At 39.7% G+C, this 18,920-nt stretch overlaps 1 protein-coding gene across 3 annotated transcripts in view; it reads right to left on the bottom strand.

Moving 5' to 3' along the window:
- Tpk1 (thiamin pyrophosphokinase 1) overlaps window positions 1-17,152 on the bottom strand; it is a 340,045-nt gene extending 322,893 nt beyond the window's left edge. For 2 of the 3 annotated variants that reach the window (XM_076859623.2, XM_076859627.2), the window contains exons 1-2: window positions 17,116-17,152; window positions 16,775-16,833 (exon numbers count right to left, since the gene is read on the bottom strand). In XM_076859623.2, coding sequence (XP_076715738.1) covers window positions 16,775-16,817 — 43 coding nt within the window. In that variant the 5' untranslated portion in view covers window positions 16,818-16,833; window positions 17,116-17,152. Of the gene's footprint in view, window positions 1-16,774; window positions 16,915-17,115 lie in introns of those variants that run through there. The other variant, XM_076859619.2, reaches the window with a different exon arrangement.
- Window positions 17,153-18,920: the final 1,768 nt, after the last annotated feature.

Here is an 18,920-nt window from a genome sequence, read left to right as displayed (position 1 = left end):
AAACAAACATTCTTCAAATAAGAGAAAACATTGTTGGCCGTACCACAGGTACACACACACACAAAAATCAGTCTGCCACTTAACTAGCTGTGTAACATTGGGCAAGACAGTTAACCTCTCTGTACCTAAGTATTCTCAACTCTAGAACAGAAGTAGCAATACATTCCTCTTAAGCATGACCATGAAAATAAACTAAAACATAAAAAACTCTTGGACTAGCTCCTCGTACACCACATATGCTCAGTAAATACTGACAAATCATCTTAAATATGCAAACATATATATGTAAAAATTAGTAACAGTTTATGCAGCTCAAACATGACTCTGCACAAGTGAACAGGAATCTCAGAGAAAGCACCACTGCCCTCTTTCAAGCGCTACCATCTCAGCCTGGTGGCGCCTGTGCCTGTTAATAACTGCAGCAGCCACAGCTCTAACTCTTCAACACCATAAGATGACTCAATTTCCCAGGAAGACTGACTAAACATGAGCTATTTACACTTCAAACAATGGTGGAAGGGCAAAAGTGTAATGTCAGATTTTTATCTCAAGTATTGTTCCTACCTAGCAAGTGGAAACAATGACTCATTTCTGAACAGCGATAGAAAGGTTAAATTTATGATAGACTTCAAGTATACACTACCGCCATATACAGAGCCCCTCTACAGTGATCCAATGTCACAGCTAAGGCACACTTCAACACGATCACCAGTTTCCATGAAAGTCATTAGCATGAGCTGCTCTGTACATACATGTGGGTTCCCCTTCACTTGTGATTTTTTTTAATTAAAAGAAACAATTACAGGCACATTCCAACAGATCCACTGAAACCCATAATGCTAATTCAGGTGAGCTGTCAAGAGGCAAGAGAGAACTTTCAGAAAACAACTGTCCCTATGATAACAGTAATTTGGATCAAGACAGCAGAAATTAAAGAAAACTATTTTATAGCTTTAAATAAAAACTATATAAAGTTTCCAACAGACTTCTCATACCCAAACTACTGGTTTTGAAAATGACTATGGAGCTTTGGGTACCAAACACCTGCAAGTTCCCATTATCCTCTCATTTTCCCCAGTCCTCCCCCGCCCCATGACCCTATGTCAACATTCCTCTCCTTGCATCTCTACCCACCTCAGCTTCTATTACTCTCAAATTCTTGGATACCTCTCCAGCACCAAATGCATTCTACCCTTTCTCCAAATTTCAGTTATAATGTAAAAATGTTAAATGTAAAGGAATGGAGAAACTTGTCAGCAGGGAAGTGTGTATATGTGTGTATGAGGGGGGGTTCATTTCTATAGTTGGAAGAGAACACTCAGCACAGGAGAAATTAAAACACATAAAACTGTATAATTGTTGCCTAACTGTAACAACATTATCGACTACTGTATGCATTTCCCTGTGTTAGCAAGCAGGTGAGGAAATACAAACACAAATCCAGAGAGCCCTGGGGGTTCATTTACCTTCTCCCCTGCCTCCACTTCTGGACCTTTTCCAGGACCCAGCTCAGCAGATCAGAGCTAATGAAAGGACAGGCAGAAACTGGCTACTCAGGAACAAAGGCTCCCCTCTCTGAGGACCTGGAAGTCCCCAGGGTTACACAGTCACTTGGATGTTCTAGCAACTCGGTGGGGCACTGCGGGTGAAATTCCTCCTGGCACCTTACAGCGCAGCCATGCCTGACGGTCTGTTGAGTGAGAACTTGAGGAATCATGTGCCTTTTGCCACTTCTCTGCTTGCTATTTTTTAATGCAATAAATACTTATTTAATAATTGCTTCAGTGTCGTGAGGTATGTGAGTTCCTGCCCTGGTTTGCTTATTGTCATGAAAGGCCCTATGCTGCTTTTAGAGATGTATTTTCACTTTTAACACTCAGCCTGTGATAGATTATTTACAGACAAGAAACCTGAGTTCAAAGGAATTTTAAATGACCTGTTTACTCGTCTTTTAAATTAACAACAAAATCAGCAGCATTTAACTGGTGCTAAAGCAGAATTTTCAAAAAGTTTAAAATCATGACATTCATAAAAAAAAAAATAAACACATGCCAAAGACTTTATTCATTAATTGATGAAGGTTTTCATCTTACAAATATAAACGTATGTATGTGTGTGCACACGTGCACAGGCAAGTAGTATTGCTGAAATCTATCTGCTAGTGAATGCAAAAATGGTGAATCCATTATAAGGAGGGTTCCCAAACTGAGCACCAAGCCACTTAGGCCTCAGTAAGCTAACAGAGTACTAAGCAAACTACTTCTGGCTTACGTGGACTGTTAGAGTCTGTAAACAAGTCTGGATGGCGCCTGGCAAAATGCCAGAGGGAGTGGTTTGTGAAATAAGGCCAGCGAGCCATTAAGTGTGGAGATTCCTTATTGGTTGACTGCTATATCTAGTTTATGTTAATTAGATAAGCTGTGTGGAATGTATAAATACCGCTCCTGTCCTACAATAAACGGCTCCTACTCCTGCTGTATCAACGTACACAAGTTGTTCGTCACCCCCTGGTTATTTTGCTGCAGCCAGCCTGACTGCGGCAGTGGACCTAGTTATTTAACAAAAGAACTGTTCAGGCATTGTTAGTGGTCCTACTGGCACCATGAAAGAAATTATAATTACAAATCAACTGAATCCCCACTGGACAAAATTTGCTTGAAATATTATGAATAAGAATCATTTGCATTAATATTAGTTAACTTCTATTGCTACCCAGTTGCAAAACAGTCTAATTAAAGGCAAACTAGAAGACATACGCCCATATAGTCACTTCAAGGGTCCACCTGGCAGACGTGATATTCCAGTAGGAGGATGCCTAGGAATCTCCATTGTTCATTCTTAAGCCTCTGACAATGTTCCTGCCTTAGATTATGGCTGGCACTAACCTGAGTAAAGTGACAATCACATGAGGTAAGAGTTGGGAAGCAGGGACAACTGCAGCCCACGGATATTTTCATAAAGAACTGCAGAGGCTTCACTGCTATGGACATCTGAGAAGGACAATCTGATACTCTCAGCTCCTGGACAAACAATTTGGTTCAACCTTGCTGGAATGTCATCAAATAACATTCTTGATTCTGTGACTCTCCCCACAGAAATATAGACTCAGTAAATAATCATATGCGAACTAAGACATACAAATATCACACAATGTTAATTACAGAAAGGTTTTTTTAAACATTTTTAGATTATTAACCTTAAGTAGTTCTTCCCAGAAGCCTTCAATAAGCCTCCATGTCCTATGTGATTCAGGGTTCCTCCTACGAGGTCTCATCACAGGGTGCTCCATTTTCTGACTGCTTATCCATTTGCCCTCTGAATCTATAATGTCTGAGACTGCAAGGATTTAGTCTGATGCCACTTGCATAACAAGCACTAAATGTTGGTTCAATTGATAAAAGAGTACACAGCCTAAATATGTAGGTTTCCTCTATAGAGATTAAATAATTGCAAGTATTAACAAGTGCCTGAATCCACTTTCAGATGGTTTTGATCTATTTGCTGACTTACAGGAACCACTAGAAACCCCTGACTCACCAGAGTGAGGTCAGAGAGCTTTACTGACTTCACACTTTCAGAAGCCTTCAACTGTCTCTTCCCAAAATTAACACCATGGGTTCATTTAATAGAATGATTTCATACAGAAGAAAGAGTGTGACAATGTGACTCCTCTGACTGAACCACATCCAGAATGTGCTCATTCAGAGTTTCTTTCATCAGGGAACACTCGTGCACCGAGACACCCACACAGGCATGACTTGCAGAACATCACTGGTTAGCATTTTCCCAAAAGAATTCCTCTTGACTATAATACCCAAACTTTAGAGAGCATAAGTATCTCACAGCACAGTATTTCTTGGCTAGTGATTACAGAGGAAAACTTTAGACTTAATTCCCCAAAACTCAATTATAACAAATCAAAATTATGTATGAGAAAGGTCTCCAGGTATATCCCAACCAACTATTGACAGAATATCAAAATTACATGCAGATATTTTAAGAAGCCAACAAGTGGTAACAAAGGGGATGTGTACCTGCAAGGCTGCTCATGCAGAGAAAGGTATCGGCACATAACACTCGGGTGAGCCAGTCTCGGCCACTGTGCATATGTCCTGATGCATAATCACACTATCCATTTCAAGAACAATAAAGCTCAAAGAAAAACAACTGTGCACTGCTAGTTTAATCCCAGTTCTAGACAATGATAAATATAATCATTAAATGTGGGGGAGTTTTGTTTTGTTCATTATTTTTAAAAGGAATGCCTCTTAGGATAGTGCTTCTCAAATTCTTAGGAACATAAGACTAACCTGGGGTCTTGTTAAAAATGCAGATATTATTTTATCCAGTCAGTCTGAGGTGAGGCCTGAGAGTCTGCTTTTCCTATAAGCAACTAAGACTTTGATTTGTGTAGCAAGGTTTTAAAGCAATGTGCAAAGAAATCTCTAAGTGTAAAAAAGAGTATGAACAGCTCCATTTCCGGTTTTATGTATTTACTTATTTACTGCTACAGTCAGCTTTTTTGCTGCTGTGACTAAGAGACCTGACAAGAACAATTAGAAGAGGAAACGTTTATTTGGGGGCTCATGGTTTCAGAGGTCTCAGTCCATAGATGGCTGGCTCCAGTCCTCAGGGCTCAAGGTGAGGTTGAACATCATGGTGGAAGAGTGTGGCAGAGGGAAGCAGCTCACATGGTGATCAGAAAGCAGGAGAGGCTGCACTCACCAGATACAAACCATATACCCCAAAAGCACGCCCCTGATGACACACCTCCTCCAGCCACACCCTACCTGCCTTCAGCCACCACTCACTTAATCCCATCACGGGATTAATTCACTGATTGAGTTAAAGCTCACTTTACCCAATTATTTCTCCTCTAATCCTTCTTGAATTGTCCCACACGTGAGCCTTTGGGGGACACCTCACATCTAAGCCATAACACTTACTTACTCGAGTAAGCACTGAAAGCTCCGATTATTTCATCTGAAGGTCTATTTTCTGGTCCTTCCCACTTAGATTCTGTAGAATATTGAGAATCCTACAATTTAAAACAATGAAAAACAGGTCCCCAGGAAGCCTTCCTGAGCACTTGTCATTTTCCAGGACTGGGTAACTGATGCCTATCCTGGGAGAGTGGAACCAGGAGACTAAGGAAAGCTGTTGGTATGCCGTCCCATGCCCAGTTTTCTGGCACATGTCAGGGAGGCACTCAAATGATTGTTCAACAAATGACTACACTGTTTAGCCTGGACAGGGAAGAAAAATGAAAAACTAGTGGAGGTTTTTCAATATTTAAAGAGCAAATAAAAGCAAGTAAAGGTCTTCTAAGCTCTGTTAGTTGGAAAATAAGAAAAATGAAGGTAAACGTCACCTTATTTTATATACACATTTTAATAATCAGCTGTCTGTCCAACAAAGGACTATGTTCTCTCTAAAGGACCGAGCTACTGAAACACATGCCAGCAGAAAAGCCACCAGTCACTCAAAGGAGCACTGACGAAGGTCTCCAAGGTCCCGGGACCCACTGCTCACACATTTGTACCCAGATTAGAAAGAAACTTCAGGATCAGGTTTTTCACTTTAAAAAAGGCAAACTTTTCAGCAGAGAGTGGACCAAGAATTCAAAACCTTACACATAGCTTAAGAGTCAATCAAAAGCCTAAGTCTGCTAGAAGTCATAAAAATGAAACACTATTCCAGTGTGAAAAATACACATCTTCAAAGACAAAGGTTTGATGAGAGACACAGAACAGACTCATAATGAAGTCCATGTGCTTGAGCATCTGCTTGCCACCTACAAAGAATAACTCCTTCCGAAGGATTTAACCAAGGAGGGAAAAGCAAGATAACGGAATATATAAGATGGGAAGTTAATGCACAAATACACCTTATTTTCCTCAAAAAATCTCAAAAGACATCTGGTATTAATGTACCAAAATCCAAATTTTCTTTGTGTATGTGTGTAAGAGAGAGAGAGAGAGAGAGACAGAGAGAGAGAGAGAGAGAGAGAGAGAGAGAGATATGAAGCCATAATATTTTAACAATGTGAATATTAAAAGTGTTCTCACAGGTTCACTTGATGTTTTCAATTGTTTCATCTAAGGGAATACCATTCTTGCTGAAAATGCTATGAAGTATCAACTTAAAGATTTTTTTTAAAAGATTTAAGATTATTTTTAGGCTAGCTTTAGAAGCTTTAATTTCTAAAAACATGCATATCAAAAGGCTAATATGGAAAGATTCAGGAGGGGTGCCAGAGACACCAAATACCACTGAAGCACAGAAAATTGATTCTCCAGACAATGTGAAAAAGATGACTTACAAAGTTAATGAGATATTACTTAAAGCAAGAGAAACAATTTGGCCATTAACCATGAGAATGAACCAAAAATTTTGTCATCAGATATAACGAAACTAATTAAAAAGTACAAAGAACACTAAAGCAGATACAAAAATAAAACTCAGGCAAAAGTTAGAACTATACCACAGACAAACTGAAGGGTAGTTAAGGCATGCAACAAGTCTCCATAAATTATAAATAAATTTCAGGAATAAAAAGGAAGGATATCAACATATGAGTTATGCACGGAGGAAAACATCACCCAGCATCAGGTTTCCCAGGAACAGTCAAGAGACAGGAAGACAAACTAGGAGGGATCCCCACTGGGGAGGAGAGTAAACAGGATTAACCTGGGAAACTTTAAAATCCACTTCTGTCTCTAGATGATCTTAGAGAGCCTTTGACAACAAGAACACCACAGTCCTTATGCAGCATTAGCTAGAGGTTTCTTTACCATACCACAAAGAGATGAAAGTGTCTTTAAAAGTCAACAATAACAAAACCTGCAAGTTTTCAATATTTCACAGCAGGCATATGAGACTTCAATTTAAACAACAAAAAAGCCCTGTTGATACTAGAGGAAACATATCATCAGAAAACCCTGTTTTAGTTCTACCTTCAATACCTTCTTACAGAGCTGTCCTTGAACAAGGAATATTCTTTTCCTTGTCTGCAAACTTCCTTCCAAAGTTATGAGGCGATCAGTTGCTACTTGCTAATATAAATTTTAAAAAATTTTGACCAATTATATCATGAAACAAAATATAAATCAAATATGTCCAATAAAAGTCTACCATCTAAATTGTGATATGCTAGATATGTAAACAACACGCTGAAGTTTGAGGTTTAGTACCGAAACAATGCAAACCTTAACATTAGTGGCTGTGTATGTTAATTTATAAATCAAAATAACACTTTCACTATATTAGGTTAAAAGAAATATAAAATTATTTTTAACCCTTTTAGTGAGCCTTCTGGGAAATTCTGTCTTGCATATGAAATTATATTTCTCTTATATTGGACAACCTGCTATACACTAAATTCTTTCACAGAACTAATGTTCATATCTTAAAATGTTCCCCGAAGACCCACATGCCAAGATTGGTCACCAGCCTGTGGCACTACTGGGAGGCAGTGGGACTTTTACGAAGTGAGGCCCAGCAGAAGGAAGTCAGGCTATTTTGGAACCCAGTCCTTTTTGCCATCTCTTGGCTTCCTGACTGCCATAAGGTGAGCATTCACCATGCACCGTGCCACCCACACCTAACCTAGTGACCATCACTACCCAGCAACAGAATGCACCCTGGAGGACGAGTGGTAAAACTTCATGATCGAGCAGTTGACTGGGAGCTGGGGCTGGCTGCTGCTGAGCAGCATTATGAGAGAGTATTAGACAGAACAGTGGCCCTTGAAAGATTGACATTCAAAGTGTAGCCAAGTGCAGGGGCAGAGTACTTCCAAGCACATGCAATCCCCAGCACTATCAAAAGAAAAAAAAAGCCAAGTACAGCTGAATTGTGTCCCCCACAAGTGAACGTATGTTGAAGTCTTAGGTCCCAACACTCTAGAATGAAGAAATACGGCCTTTAAAGAGATGAAGTAAAATAGGGTCACTCAAGTGGGTCCTAATCCAGTATTACTGATATTTTTCAAAGAACAGATTAGGAAACAGATACACAGACCAACAAGATACCCAAGATGTGAGGATACAGGGAAAGAGTCATCATTACCAGACAAGGAGAGAGGCCCACAGGGGCCAGTCCCCAGTCTGTAGTACTGTGCTACCTCTGCCCCAGCACCCGATACATTGTTCCAAACACTTGAAAACTTTCCAATAACAGAATGCAGATTTTGTTTTTACACATAGGCTACATTAAACTGCAAATTCAGTTTCTTAGTCACACTATCCTTTCTTCAGATGTTCAATAGTGACATGTAACAAGTGCCTGCCATGTTGTATAGCATAGATCTAGAGAAGAGACAAAACCTGAAATTTCTAACAAATGTGCTCAATTGGTTAGGAAGTGTGACCAAAAAACTATGTGTTTCTACTATTGAAGCATTTTGAGTCATTAGTTTAAAAAACTAAATACGAAAGCATTGGACTCAAATCTACCCTTATACCATTTTACTATGATTTGGTGAGCAGAGATTAAAGAAAGAAGTTAACAGTTCCGGACAACCTGCTGTGCATAGGAATGTCGTCGTCACCAAGAGTTCCTGAAAGGTTGGTCTGTTGTGGCACAACACAGAGAACTGATGGAGATGACCAGCACAGGTTGACCAACTATCAAATCTCCAGGTACAGATGACCTGAGGATTCCCAAGTCAGCCACTGTCAATACCCATCCTGAGACTTCACTATGCCTTTTGTGGATTTAATCAGACACATTTAATAGAACCTAAGTGTCAGCATAAATACTATATTGGATAAAATATTCCCATATTCATTCTACTTAGCGATAAGGCAGCAAAGAAGAGTGTTGTGTCCACAACTAAGAATTCTGTGACTCTATAAAGTTCCATATGCATGGAAGAAAATTGTAGAATTCAGGTAATAGGAAGAGTCATTCTGTTAGACTTACCTAAATATTCTTTTACCTAATTAAACTGAACACATTTACTTAAATAAGTAGCTATCTCTTTTGAGAATTTAGCATAGAAATTAAGGATTTCAGAATTCAATAATCAGTATATTAAAATTAATCTAGTACAGAGTTCTAATAAGAGTTCTTTACATTTGAATAGGCCTCTATTTCTTCAACTTGCTTTTTATACTTTATAATATCTTAATTTTCCCAAGAGCTTAATGTTTAATGTTAGGGCTTAATGAAAATACTCCGATTTTACACAGATAATTTATCTATATAAAATAGGAATATTTTAAGGCTCAAACCAATTAAGCATGCCAAGGACACAAAACTAGTGAACAGAATGGATAAAACTTAAACCTGATCAGTTTCCTAGTTCCAAACTTTCCTACAGGAGTTAGCCGTTGAAACATTAGAACTATGCCCAGCACACAATACCATGTAAATGTTAGTTATTACAAAAATCTGTAATATAATTATGTTGACTTGATCAAGTGCACAGTAATAATACTTAAAATGGTAACTAAATTCAGAATAAACCTCTATAATGGCAATTCAATTCAGAAGAAACAACTCCCAAGAGCATCATGGTCACAGGAATCTTTTTAAAATTTAAATATATACTTTTTGCAAAGAAATGCAGAGTGATCAATAAAAAGCATACTTGCATAAAATTTATTTATGAAGATCAATAAAATTCTGAGTAAAAAAAATTGTTTTAAGAGTGATATAATAAAAAATATGCCAATTATCTATCTATGTACTATCAGATCAATTTAAGAGTGATGCAAAAGCTTTATTCAAAATCTCAAAAATATCAAGGGGGATTAAAAAATGTGAGGAGCAACTATGCTAGATTAAAAACCTGAATCAAATGCACAGGTAGTCCTTGTTGGAAATAAGCAATGGGCAAAATTACTTTTGGAATAAAGAAATTTAAACATGGAGTATTATATAAGATGATACTTGATAAGTGGAATAAAGCAACTTACAACTTACAATGTCCCATTTAGATTAAAAACACTAAGTGCATATTTATAAATGGCAAATGTCTGAAAGGATATAAATATAATTATATACAAACTAATTTCCGCATACATGGTGATCTTTGAGGGACTAGAATAGGGTATTTTTATTTCATTTTAATTTATGTGTGCTAACTTCCCAGAATGCATTTGCTATATGATAGCAAGGGTGTGGTTCCACAAGGGTCCACTGGAGTTTAAGGACAGGTCCACAGGTGGCACTATTGGGAAGTGTTAGCCACCTTTAAGAAGTGGCATAGGAAGGCACTCAGGCCAGTGGGGTATGCCCTGGGAAGAGACTGAGGACCCCAGTCTCTCTGTGTTCCTTGATCAAGACTTGATTGTTTGCTCCTATATGCACTCCTAACAAAGTACAACCATCAGCCACCCTCAGCAGAATCTAAACCAGGGCTGCCATTAATCTTGGATTTTGAACTTCCAAACCTGTATGCTAAATAGGCCACCATAAAGAAAAGGTGGCTTATGTTAATATAGTGACAAAAGCTGACTAATACAGCATATTTTACCTTGAAAAAATAAATTTAAAAATTAAATATATTGATTTTGTATATTATTCCTCAACAAAGCTGATTTTTTTTTAAGTAGCTGTTTAAACTAGAAATTAAAACCTCTATCTACTGTGTGTCGTAAAAAAGAGTTTGCATCAATAAGCACATCTGAAAGTAAGGATCCCAAGGAAGATGTGACTACCTCCAACTATAAGGTACATACAGCACAGTTATGCAAACTAGTCTACTAGTTGCTCCTAGGCTGCATGCCTGTACAGTGATGTTACTGTGCTGATTCAAACATAAAAGGGTAAAAGGACTAGGCAATGGCCAGTTTCGGCTCTTTTGTAGACTTAGGGAACTACCCTCATATGTGAGCTCTGCTGTTAGGCAGCACATGACTACTTGGTTAGCAAAGCAGAACCATGACATTAATGATACAATTTGAGATTTAGTGTATATAAAAGTCTGGTTTTTATAGAAAGTTGTTCCAAAGGAGGAAGACTCAGGAACTTTTAAAACCTGTCTCCTTCCCTCTTTTCCTCTCCATCCTCCATGTTCGGATTTTACCCTCCTGCTCCACCATATTCTCCCCAAATCTCCAACTGCACTCTCCAGCCTGATCAGGTCCTCTCTTCCCTCACAGCCGCCATGTGTGTGCTGAGATGGAGCACCAAGCTCTCCCTCAAGGAAGGCCCATCACCTGCAAGGCTCTTCCGATTTCCCCATGTCTCTTTTGAAAACTAAGTTGTCTTCAATCCACCATTTCTTTGCCTCCTGCAGCCTGTCCTCATGTCCATCTCTTAAGACCCTGCAATTTTTACGTGGGCTACGCAACACAAAATTCAATATCCAACTAGATCCATCTTGGTTTGCTCCCGAGTCTCCAAACTGACTGGTGCATAGCACTCTCTGTTGACAGTTGCTCCTGATAATGCAACATACCATTTCACACAGCCATTTCATTTCTAGAAATTTATACTGATGTGCTCGAAAACTATTATGATCAAAAATATACACCTATATTTTTGTGTATAAAGTATAGCACCTATTCATGTTTAAAATGCTAGAAAAAATAGGGATAGAAGAAACTTACCTCAACATTGTAAAGGCTTTATATGACAAACCCAAGGCTAGCATTATACTGAATGGAGAAAAACTGAAAGCATTTCCTCTAAACACGTGAATAAAAAAAGGTCCTCACTTTCACCACTCCTATTCAGTGGTCTAGAAACTCTAGCCAGAACAATCGTGCAGGGGAAGGAAATTAAAGGGATACAAATAGGAAAAGAAGAACTCAAATGAGCTCTCTGCGGACAGACCCGATCCTATATTTAGAAGACCCTAAAAACTCCAATGGAAGACTTCTAGAGCTGATAAATGAATTCAGCAAAGTGGGAGGATACAAGATCAACACTCATAAATCAATTGTATTCCTATACTCCAATAATGAATCTGCTGAAAAAAGAATTAGAACACTATCCCATTCATAACAACCTCAAAAAAGAAAATAAAATACATGGAAATCAATCTAAAAATGGAATTGAAGGATCTCTACAATAAAAACCATAGAACACTAAAGAAAAATTGAAGATGACCTTGGAAGATAGAAAGACCTCCCATATTGCTGGAGAGGCACAGTTAATATTGTCAAGATGGCCATACCACCAAAAGTGCTATACAGATTCAACACAATCCCCATCAAAACACCAATGATATTCTTTACAGAACTAGAAAAACTAACGCTACATTCATGTGGGAAAATAAGAGATCCAGAATAGCCTAAGCAACTCTTACCAAGAAGAATGAAGCTGGAGGCATCACAATGCTGTGCCTCAAAGTGTACTACAGAACTAGAGTAACAAAGTGCATCCTATCGGCCCTAAAACAGATATGAAGACCAATGGAATATAATAGAAGTCACAGAGACAAGCCACATAGATACACTTATCTTATACTAGACAAAGGTGACAAAAACATACATTGGAATTAGATAGACTTTTGAACAAATGATGCTGAGAAAACTGGAAATCCATAACAGAGGAATGAAATATGATCCCTATCAGCACAAAAGTCAACTCCAAGTGGATCAAAGACCTGAGAATAAGACCAGAAACTCTCCAAGTGCTAGAAGAAAATGCAGAGCCAACACTCCAGCATATCAACACAGGAACCAACTTCCTTAACACGACGTCTAAAGCACAATTTATTTAAAATTAAAAATAAATAAATAAATGGGATGCCATCAAATCAAAAAGCTTCTTCACAGCAAAGGAAACAAAGGCATGAAGAGAGCCTATAGAAGGGCAAAAGACCTTTCTCACCTGCTCCTCAGTTGGGGCATCAATATTCAGATATACAAAGAACTCAAAAAACTTAACACCAAAAAAACCTAATCAATAAACGGGAAAAAGAACTAAACAGACCCTCCTCAATACAGCCAGGCATGGTGATGCATGCCTGTAATCCCAGTGTCTCCTGAGGCTGAGGCAGGAGGATCATGAGTTCAAAGCCAGCCTCAGCAAAAGCGAGGTGCTAAGCAACTCAGTGAGACCCTATCTCTACATAAACAGGAGTAGGGATGTGACTCAGTGGTCAAGTGCCCCCGAGATCAACCCTTGGTACCAAAAAAAAAAAAAAAGAAAAGAAAAGAAAATATAAATGGTTAAATATTTTAAAAAATGTTCAACATCTCTAGCAATTAGAGAAATGCAAATCAAAACGACATTGATATTTCATTTCACTCCAGTCAGAATGGCAATTATCAAGAGTATAAATAATGATAAGCATTCATGAGGACGTGGGGGAAAAGGTACACTCATACATTGTTGGTGAGACTGCAAATTATGACAACCACTCTGAAAAGCAGTATGGAGATTCCTCAAAAAACTAGGGGGAGCTGAGGTTGTAGCTCAGTGGTAGAGTGCTTGACTTACATGTGGAAGGCACCTGGTTCAATCCCCAGCACCACATAAAAAAATTTTAAAAAGGTATTGTGTCCATCTACAACTAAAAAAATTTAAAAAAAATACTAAGAATGGAACCACCATATAACCCCCTGTCCCAGTAAATATTCAAAGGATTTAAAATCAGCATAGTATAGTGATGAAGGCACATCAATGTTTATAGCAGCACAATTCACAAGAGCCAAAGCATGGAAACAACCTAGGTGCCCTTCAACAGATGAATGGATAAAGAAAATGTGGTATGTGTACACAATGGAGTATTACTCAGCCATAAATAAGAATGACATTACAGCATTTGCCAGTAAATGGATGAATCTGGAGATTATCATGTTAAGTGAAATAAGCCAGTCCTACAAAACCGAAGGATGAATGTTTTCTCTGATATGTGGAAACCGATCCAAAATAGAGAGGGAGGGGGAAAAGAAAGAAAAAAATGTGACAGGGAATTTCATCAAAATAGAGGAAAGACCATTAGAGTAGATGAAAGAGATTGAAGAGGAGAAAGGAAGGACAGGAAAAGAAAAGAATGGTGGAATGATCTCACTGAACTTTCAAATGTACACACAGGAATATAGCACAGAGAATCCCAGTATCAAGGATATCCACCAGAGACTAATGTAAAAACAAAACACTACAAATAAATTGTAGAAAGATCAGCAGAGGAGACAGAGAGGAGCAGGAGGAGGAAGGAAGTGCTGGGGACTGAATTAGACCAAATCGTATCCCATGCTTTTGTGATTAGGTCAAAATGCAGCCTAATGATTTATATAACAACAAAAAAAAAAAACCACAATAAAAGTGTTTAAAAATATATGCATTGTAGATTGTTAATAGTAAAGACCAGAAATAACATAAATGTCTACTAAGCAAGAGTAGCTGGCTAATTTGAGTCTACATTGCATATGTGGTTTAAAAAAACCACAGATCTTGAGATAATTTTATATATGGACCACAACAAAACAGTGGAAAAGTTGTAGAAAAGGACATAAACTAGGTCTTATTACAAATTTTTAATTATCTACATATACATGCACACAGTTTAAAACACAATTTATGTGAGTGTGTGCTAGGGATTAACCCAGGGCTTCACACATGTTAAGTATATGCTCTAACACTGACATTCATATAAGTTTTTAGGTTAATAATCTCCGGTAAGTAGAACGGATTTTTTATTTTAGAAACCCTTCTATTTTATTTGGGGAAAAATGAACACATACAGCATTCAAAGTAAAAAATATATCCACATATTTTAACTTATTGCCCCCAAAATAGTTACTTACAAAACAATTTATAATATGAATTCACTTTGAAATGAGTAACAATGGTTATGTCCAGAACAGAATACAGAAAAAAATCCACACTGCAGTTCACAAAACAAAAAAGTTCTTTTAAGAATACCATCTTTCTCTAAAATAGTGATCAACCCCCAAAATTATATTTGTCTACAATATCTTTCCTGGCAACTTTTCAAAACTCTGGAGAATCAGCTTTATTGTTGGATTGCCCAATATACCAAATACAAGTAAATTACAGATAAAATAATGCCAGAATTTATGAGTACAACTTTTCTGCTAGATAAGTTTTAAATGTCTCCTTGATGAAGGGAACTCTAATGAAGTTAACCTCAGATATTTTTTACTTTGAATGCTGTATGTGTTCGTTTTTTCCCCAAAGCATGACCAGGCATGACACTGGTCCCTCACAGTAAGTGTTCTGTTTTAAAATATCTTCTACATATCTACAGTCAACATCAATATGCCTGGGGCCTTTGTTTCAAGGCCAAAGCTAGAGGCCAGACAGGAATCTACATCATTTCACAACTATCATGGTATTATGTAAAAATGTGGATGTGTAACCGATGTGATTCTGAAATCTTTGTATTGTTTTGAATAACCAATAAAAAAATAAATAAATAAAAAAAAAAGAACAGGAAGAAAACTCTGAAAACAGCCCTGGGTTCTGTCTCCAGGAATCTGAAGTTGACACAGGGTATCTTGGTCCCCTACAGGCCTAGCTCCAAATGTGGAGCTTACAAATGTTCTGACGTAAGGGGTCAAGGCCTTCTCTAAGCCTCTGATTAAAAAAGAAGCAGAGCTCTCTGTCCTCATGTTACTCCAAATGTTTTCCATCTCAGCCCTGATCTGAGATTCAACCGCCTTTGTTTCCCCTCTAGACCTACTGCTGCATGTAATAGCTTATAGCTACAGAAGGGAAGTGCTTAACATGTACCTGCTCTTTGGACAATAACCCTATGATGCATTTCTATGTGACAGATGAAGAAACTGAGCTATGAGGTACAGGACTACTTAGTGGCCAACTAGTATTTAAACCTGGAGAGTCTCATTCCCGAGTATAATCTTTCCTGTGCAGCACTCACCACCTCTATGATGTATTTCTTCTAACCCAGAAGACATTAGCAAGCTTCAGACAATAGTGCTCTGAGCTTTTAGTATCAATCTCAAGGCCAACAGGCCACCTGCATAAAATGTTTATTTTTGGTACTGCCATTGGTTCTTGCCATTATTGGCTAACTGACACTATGGAATCTAATTCACAAATGTTATTTGTTGATGCCTTTCTTAAGTTTTCAAAAGCTGTTATAGCAATAATTAGACACCCCGCCTCTTAACCAAGCAAAAAGACACTGGTTCAGATTCTCATTCTTTCACTTAGTATTTTCCTTCATCAGCAAAGTAAGATATAAAGGTAGAGTCAGGTGTCAAGTAATGTAATATTAAAAGACCATGTTGTTTATGAAACTGAAAAACTAGAAGTTCTATAAGATGGAAACAATAAAAACTGGCAAAAAATATACATCTAACCTTTCGAAATTATCAAAAAGAAATCAATTACTACACATGAGAATGAATGCTACCAATAAAATTCATTCATTCCATCCTCACTTCCACTTAAGTGCAATAATTTAACAGATTAATAAATGATTATATAAGAAATGTCTTAATCTGTTGCTGGGTAAGCTCCAGCACCTTCCCAGGGAATTAGAAATGCACAGTGGACAGTGACAATGACTTTCCCTCCTGCATGTTCTGCTCTGCTGCAGATGTGATCCCGCTGCTGTAAGAGGTCTATCAGTTAACTAACTGTACAGGTACACTCACTGGGCTACAGGCGGAGGACCCACAACCTATCAAGTCATTCAGTCTTCATAAGGACTCATACGTATGCTCGTTTTTCAGATAAGGAAACTGAGGCCCTGGGATGCAGTGCGAGGAATCAGGCAGCATCGGGCTGCAACCGCTCAGGGTGGCATGGAATCCCTTTAACCTCTCTCCGGGGAGGGGCACGGGAGCTCCGTGTAAGGGTGCGAGAAGCAGTACAGTACCAGCGGGAAGCAGGGGCTCCAGCGGGGTAAAGGCATGCTCCATAGCGGAATATTGGCCTCTGCATTAAAACACAAAAGTGCAGGTTAGAATCCCCCGGGCTGCTAGGGGAGCGCAGCGCCACCGCCCACCCCGCGCGCTGCGGTCTGACCCGCGCAGTGCTGGGGCTGCGCATCGCGAGAGCGCGCGGGCAGGGCGGGAACAGGGCAGGGGTGGGGGAGACGGCAAAGCGGGTACGCTCTGTGCTCTTCGGGGACCGCCCTCCTGCCTCCATCCGGGAACCGGGCATCACCCGCCGGCCGCCCCCTCCCCACTGCTCCCCCTCCTCCCGTGGCAGCCTCACCTACACAATGGCGGGAGGAGCCCAAGCCTCGGAGCGCTGCTCCTATCGACCGCTCGGCGCGCGGCTGAGGTGCCTGGCGTGCAGCCTCCTTCCGGGAGCGCCGAGCCTCCCGCGCGGCTTCGCCTTCGCGACTCCGCGCTGGACCCGCTCAGTGCTTCTGCACAGCCCTCTACGCCCCACCTCGGCACAGAGGCCGTCCCTGCTGGTCGCGAAGCAAGGTATTCCTCGCTCACCAGCAAAGCAGCTTCCCCCGCCTCCTCCGCGGCCCCGCTCGCTTTGATCTCCCGCGGGCGCCCGCGCCTGCCCTCCTGCCCCGCGCCACCCTTTCCTCCCCGCGCCCGGCGCGTCCTGGAAGAAACCACCTGCCGCGCGATGCTCCGTCTCCCCAGAAGAAAGGGCCCCGGCGGTGCAGCCCTTTCTAGCGCCGGGCGAGACTCACCTCCGACGAGCCGGCGCCTGCACTGGCACCAGAGCCCGCACCGCCACCCCTCCCGGCGGCGGAGGCCCGGCCTGCACCCGGGGGCGGCTGGGCCTGGGCAGTAACGGCGGAAGCGCGCGGGTCTTCCAGGTGCAGGGCGTCTCTGCCAGAGTGAAGACCCGAAGAAGGGACCCCAAACCCAACTTTTATACACTAGTATTATCTCCTAGAGTTTTCAGAAGGGCACGTTTGAAGGTGCCAATCGTGTAGAGATGCGCACGTGTAACACCTGCGAGAACCACAAATCATCAGGGCACGGAAAAGCGTGAGATGATGACCCAGACTGTAGGCAGGCAATTATAGAAGATATTCACATGGAGAAAAAAAAAAAAAAAGAAACCTTAAAGAATAGAGTAAATTCATCTGCCATATTGCAAACGATTCCTTAACAACAAAAATTTAAGTTTATGGAGCAATTATTATGTTCCAGTTACCGCTGAGGGGTTTTATGCTTAATTACTCTAAAATGTAGGCGCGAAGAAAACAGGGACCAAAATTTTTTTACCCTTAAATATTAACACTGTAACAGCTGGTGGTATAGAGCAAGCAATCAATGAGTATTGAATGTTCATATTGAAATCGTTTACGATAATATGGGATGCTACTTCTCTGGTTTTTCTTAAAACCCTCTATTCATCAAGCCTCAGCACAAACCAGCCCCCGCCCACTCTATCTCATCTTGGATTGATTGGCCACATAGCTATAATCACAATCTGAGTTATCTTACTTCACTTAGCACTCCTATTAGATTGCTAGCTTCCTGAGGGCAGGACCCCTGTCTGGTTTTGTTCATGCTATTCCTCCAACTAAACAATGCGCTTCTTCCAAAATACAGGTTCATTAAATAATTATGATATCCACTAATACGTGGTGGGAGGAAACGTGAAATTATGGCATATTATACAAGGAATTATTGAAAAAAATAAAATCATAAGCCCTCGTGGAAAAATGTCAACAACAGAATAAATAGTATAAATGCAGGCAGAAGAATCTCACTTGTATTTTTAAATGTTTTAATATCCTAAGGAATTGCTAAAGGTAACCTCTAAGCAGAAGGAATGGAGTAGGTAGAAGGCAATATGTTGAGGGAAATACCACTTGCTATCTCATACTTATGTATCTTATTAGTACACATTTTAAATATATTTTTTGTTTCACAAGAATTACACATTTATAGGGTATTACAGTATGTCTATTCATGCATACGACGTGTAGTGCTCAGGTCAGGGTAACTGGTATGTCTGTCACTTCAGGCATAACATTTCTTTGTATTTGGAAGATGCAGTTCTCCCTACTAACTCCTTTGAGATATTCAATTAGTATTATC

Source organism: Callospermophilus lateralis, chromosome 1 (genome assembly GCF_048772815.1).
Source record: "Callospermophilus lateralis isolate mCalLat2 chromosome 1, mCalLat2.hap1, whole genome shotgun sequence".
Taxonomy (NCBI): domain Eukaryota; kingdom Metazoa; phylum Chordata; class Mammalia; order Rodentia; family Sciuridae; genus Callospermophilus; species Callospermophilus lateralis.
The sequence above is the reverse complement of the archived record's forward strand: the minus strand, read 5'-3'. Positions and strand labels throughout refer to the sequence as shown.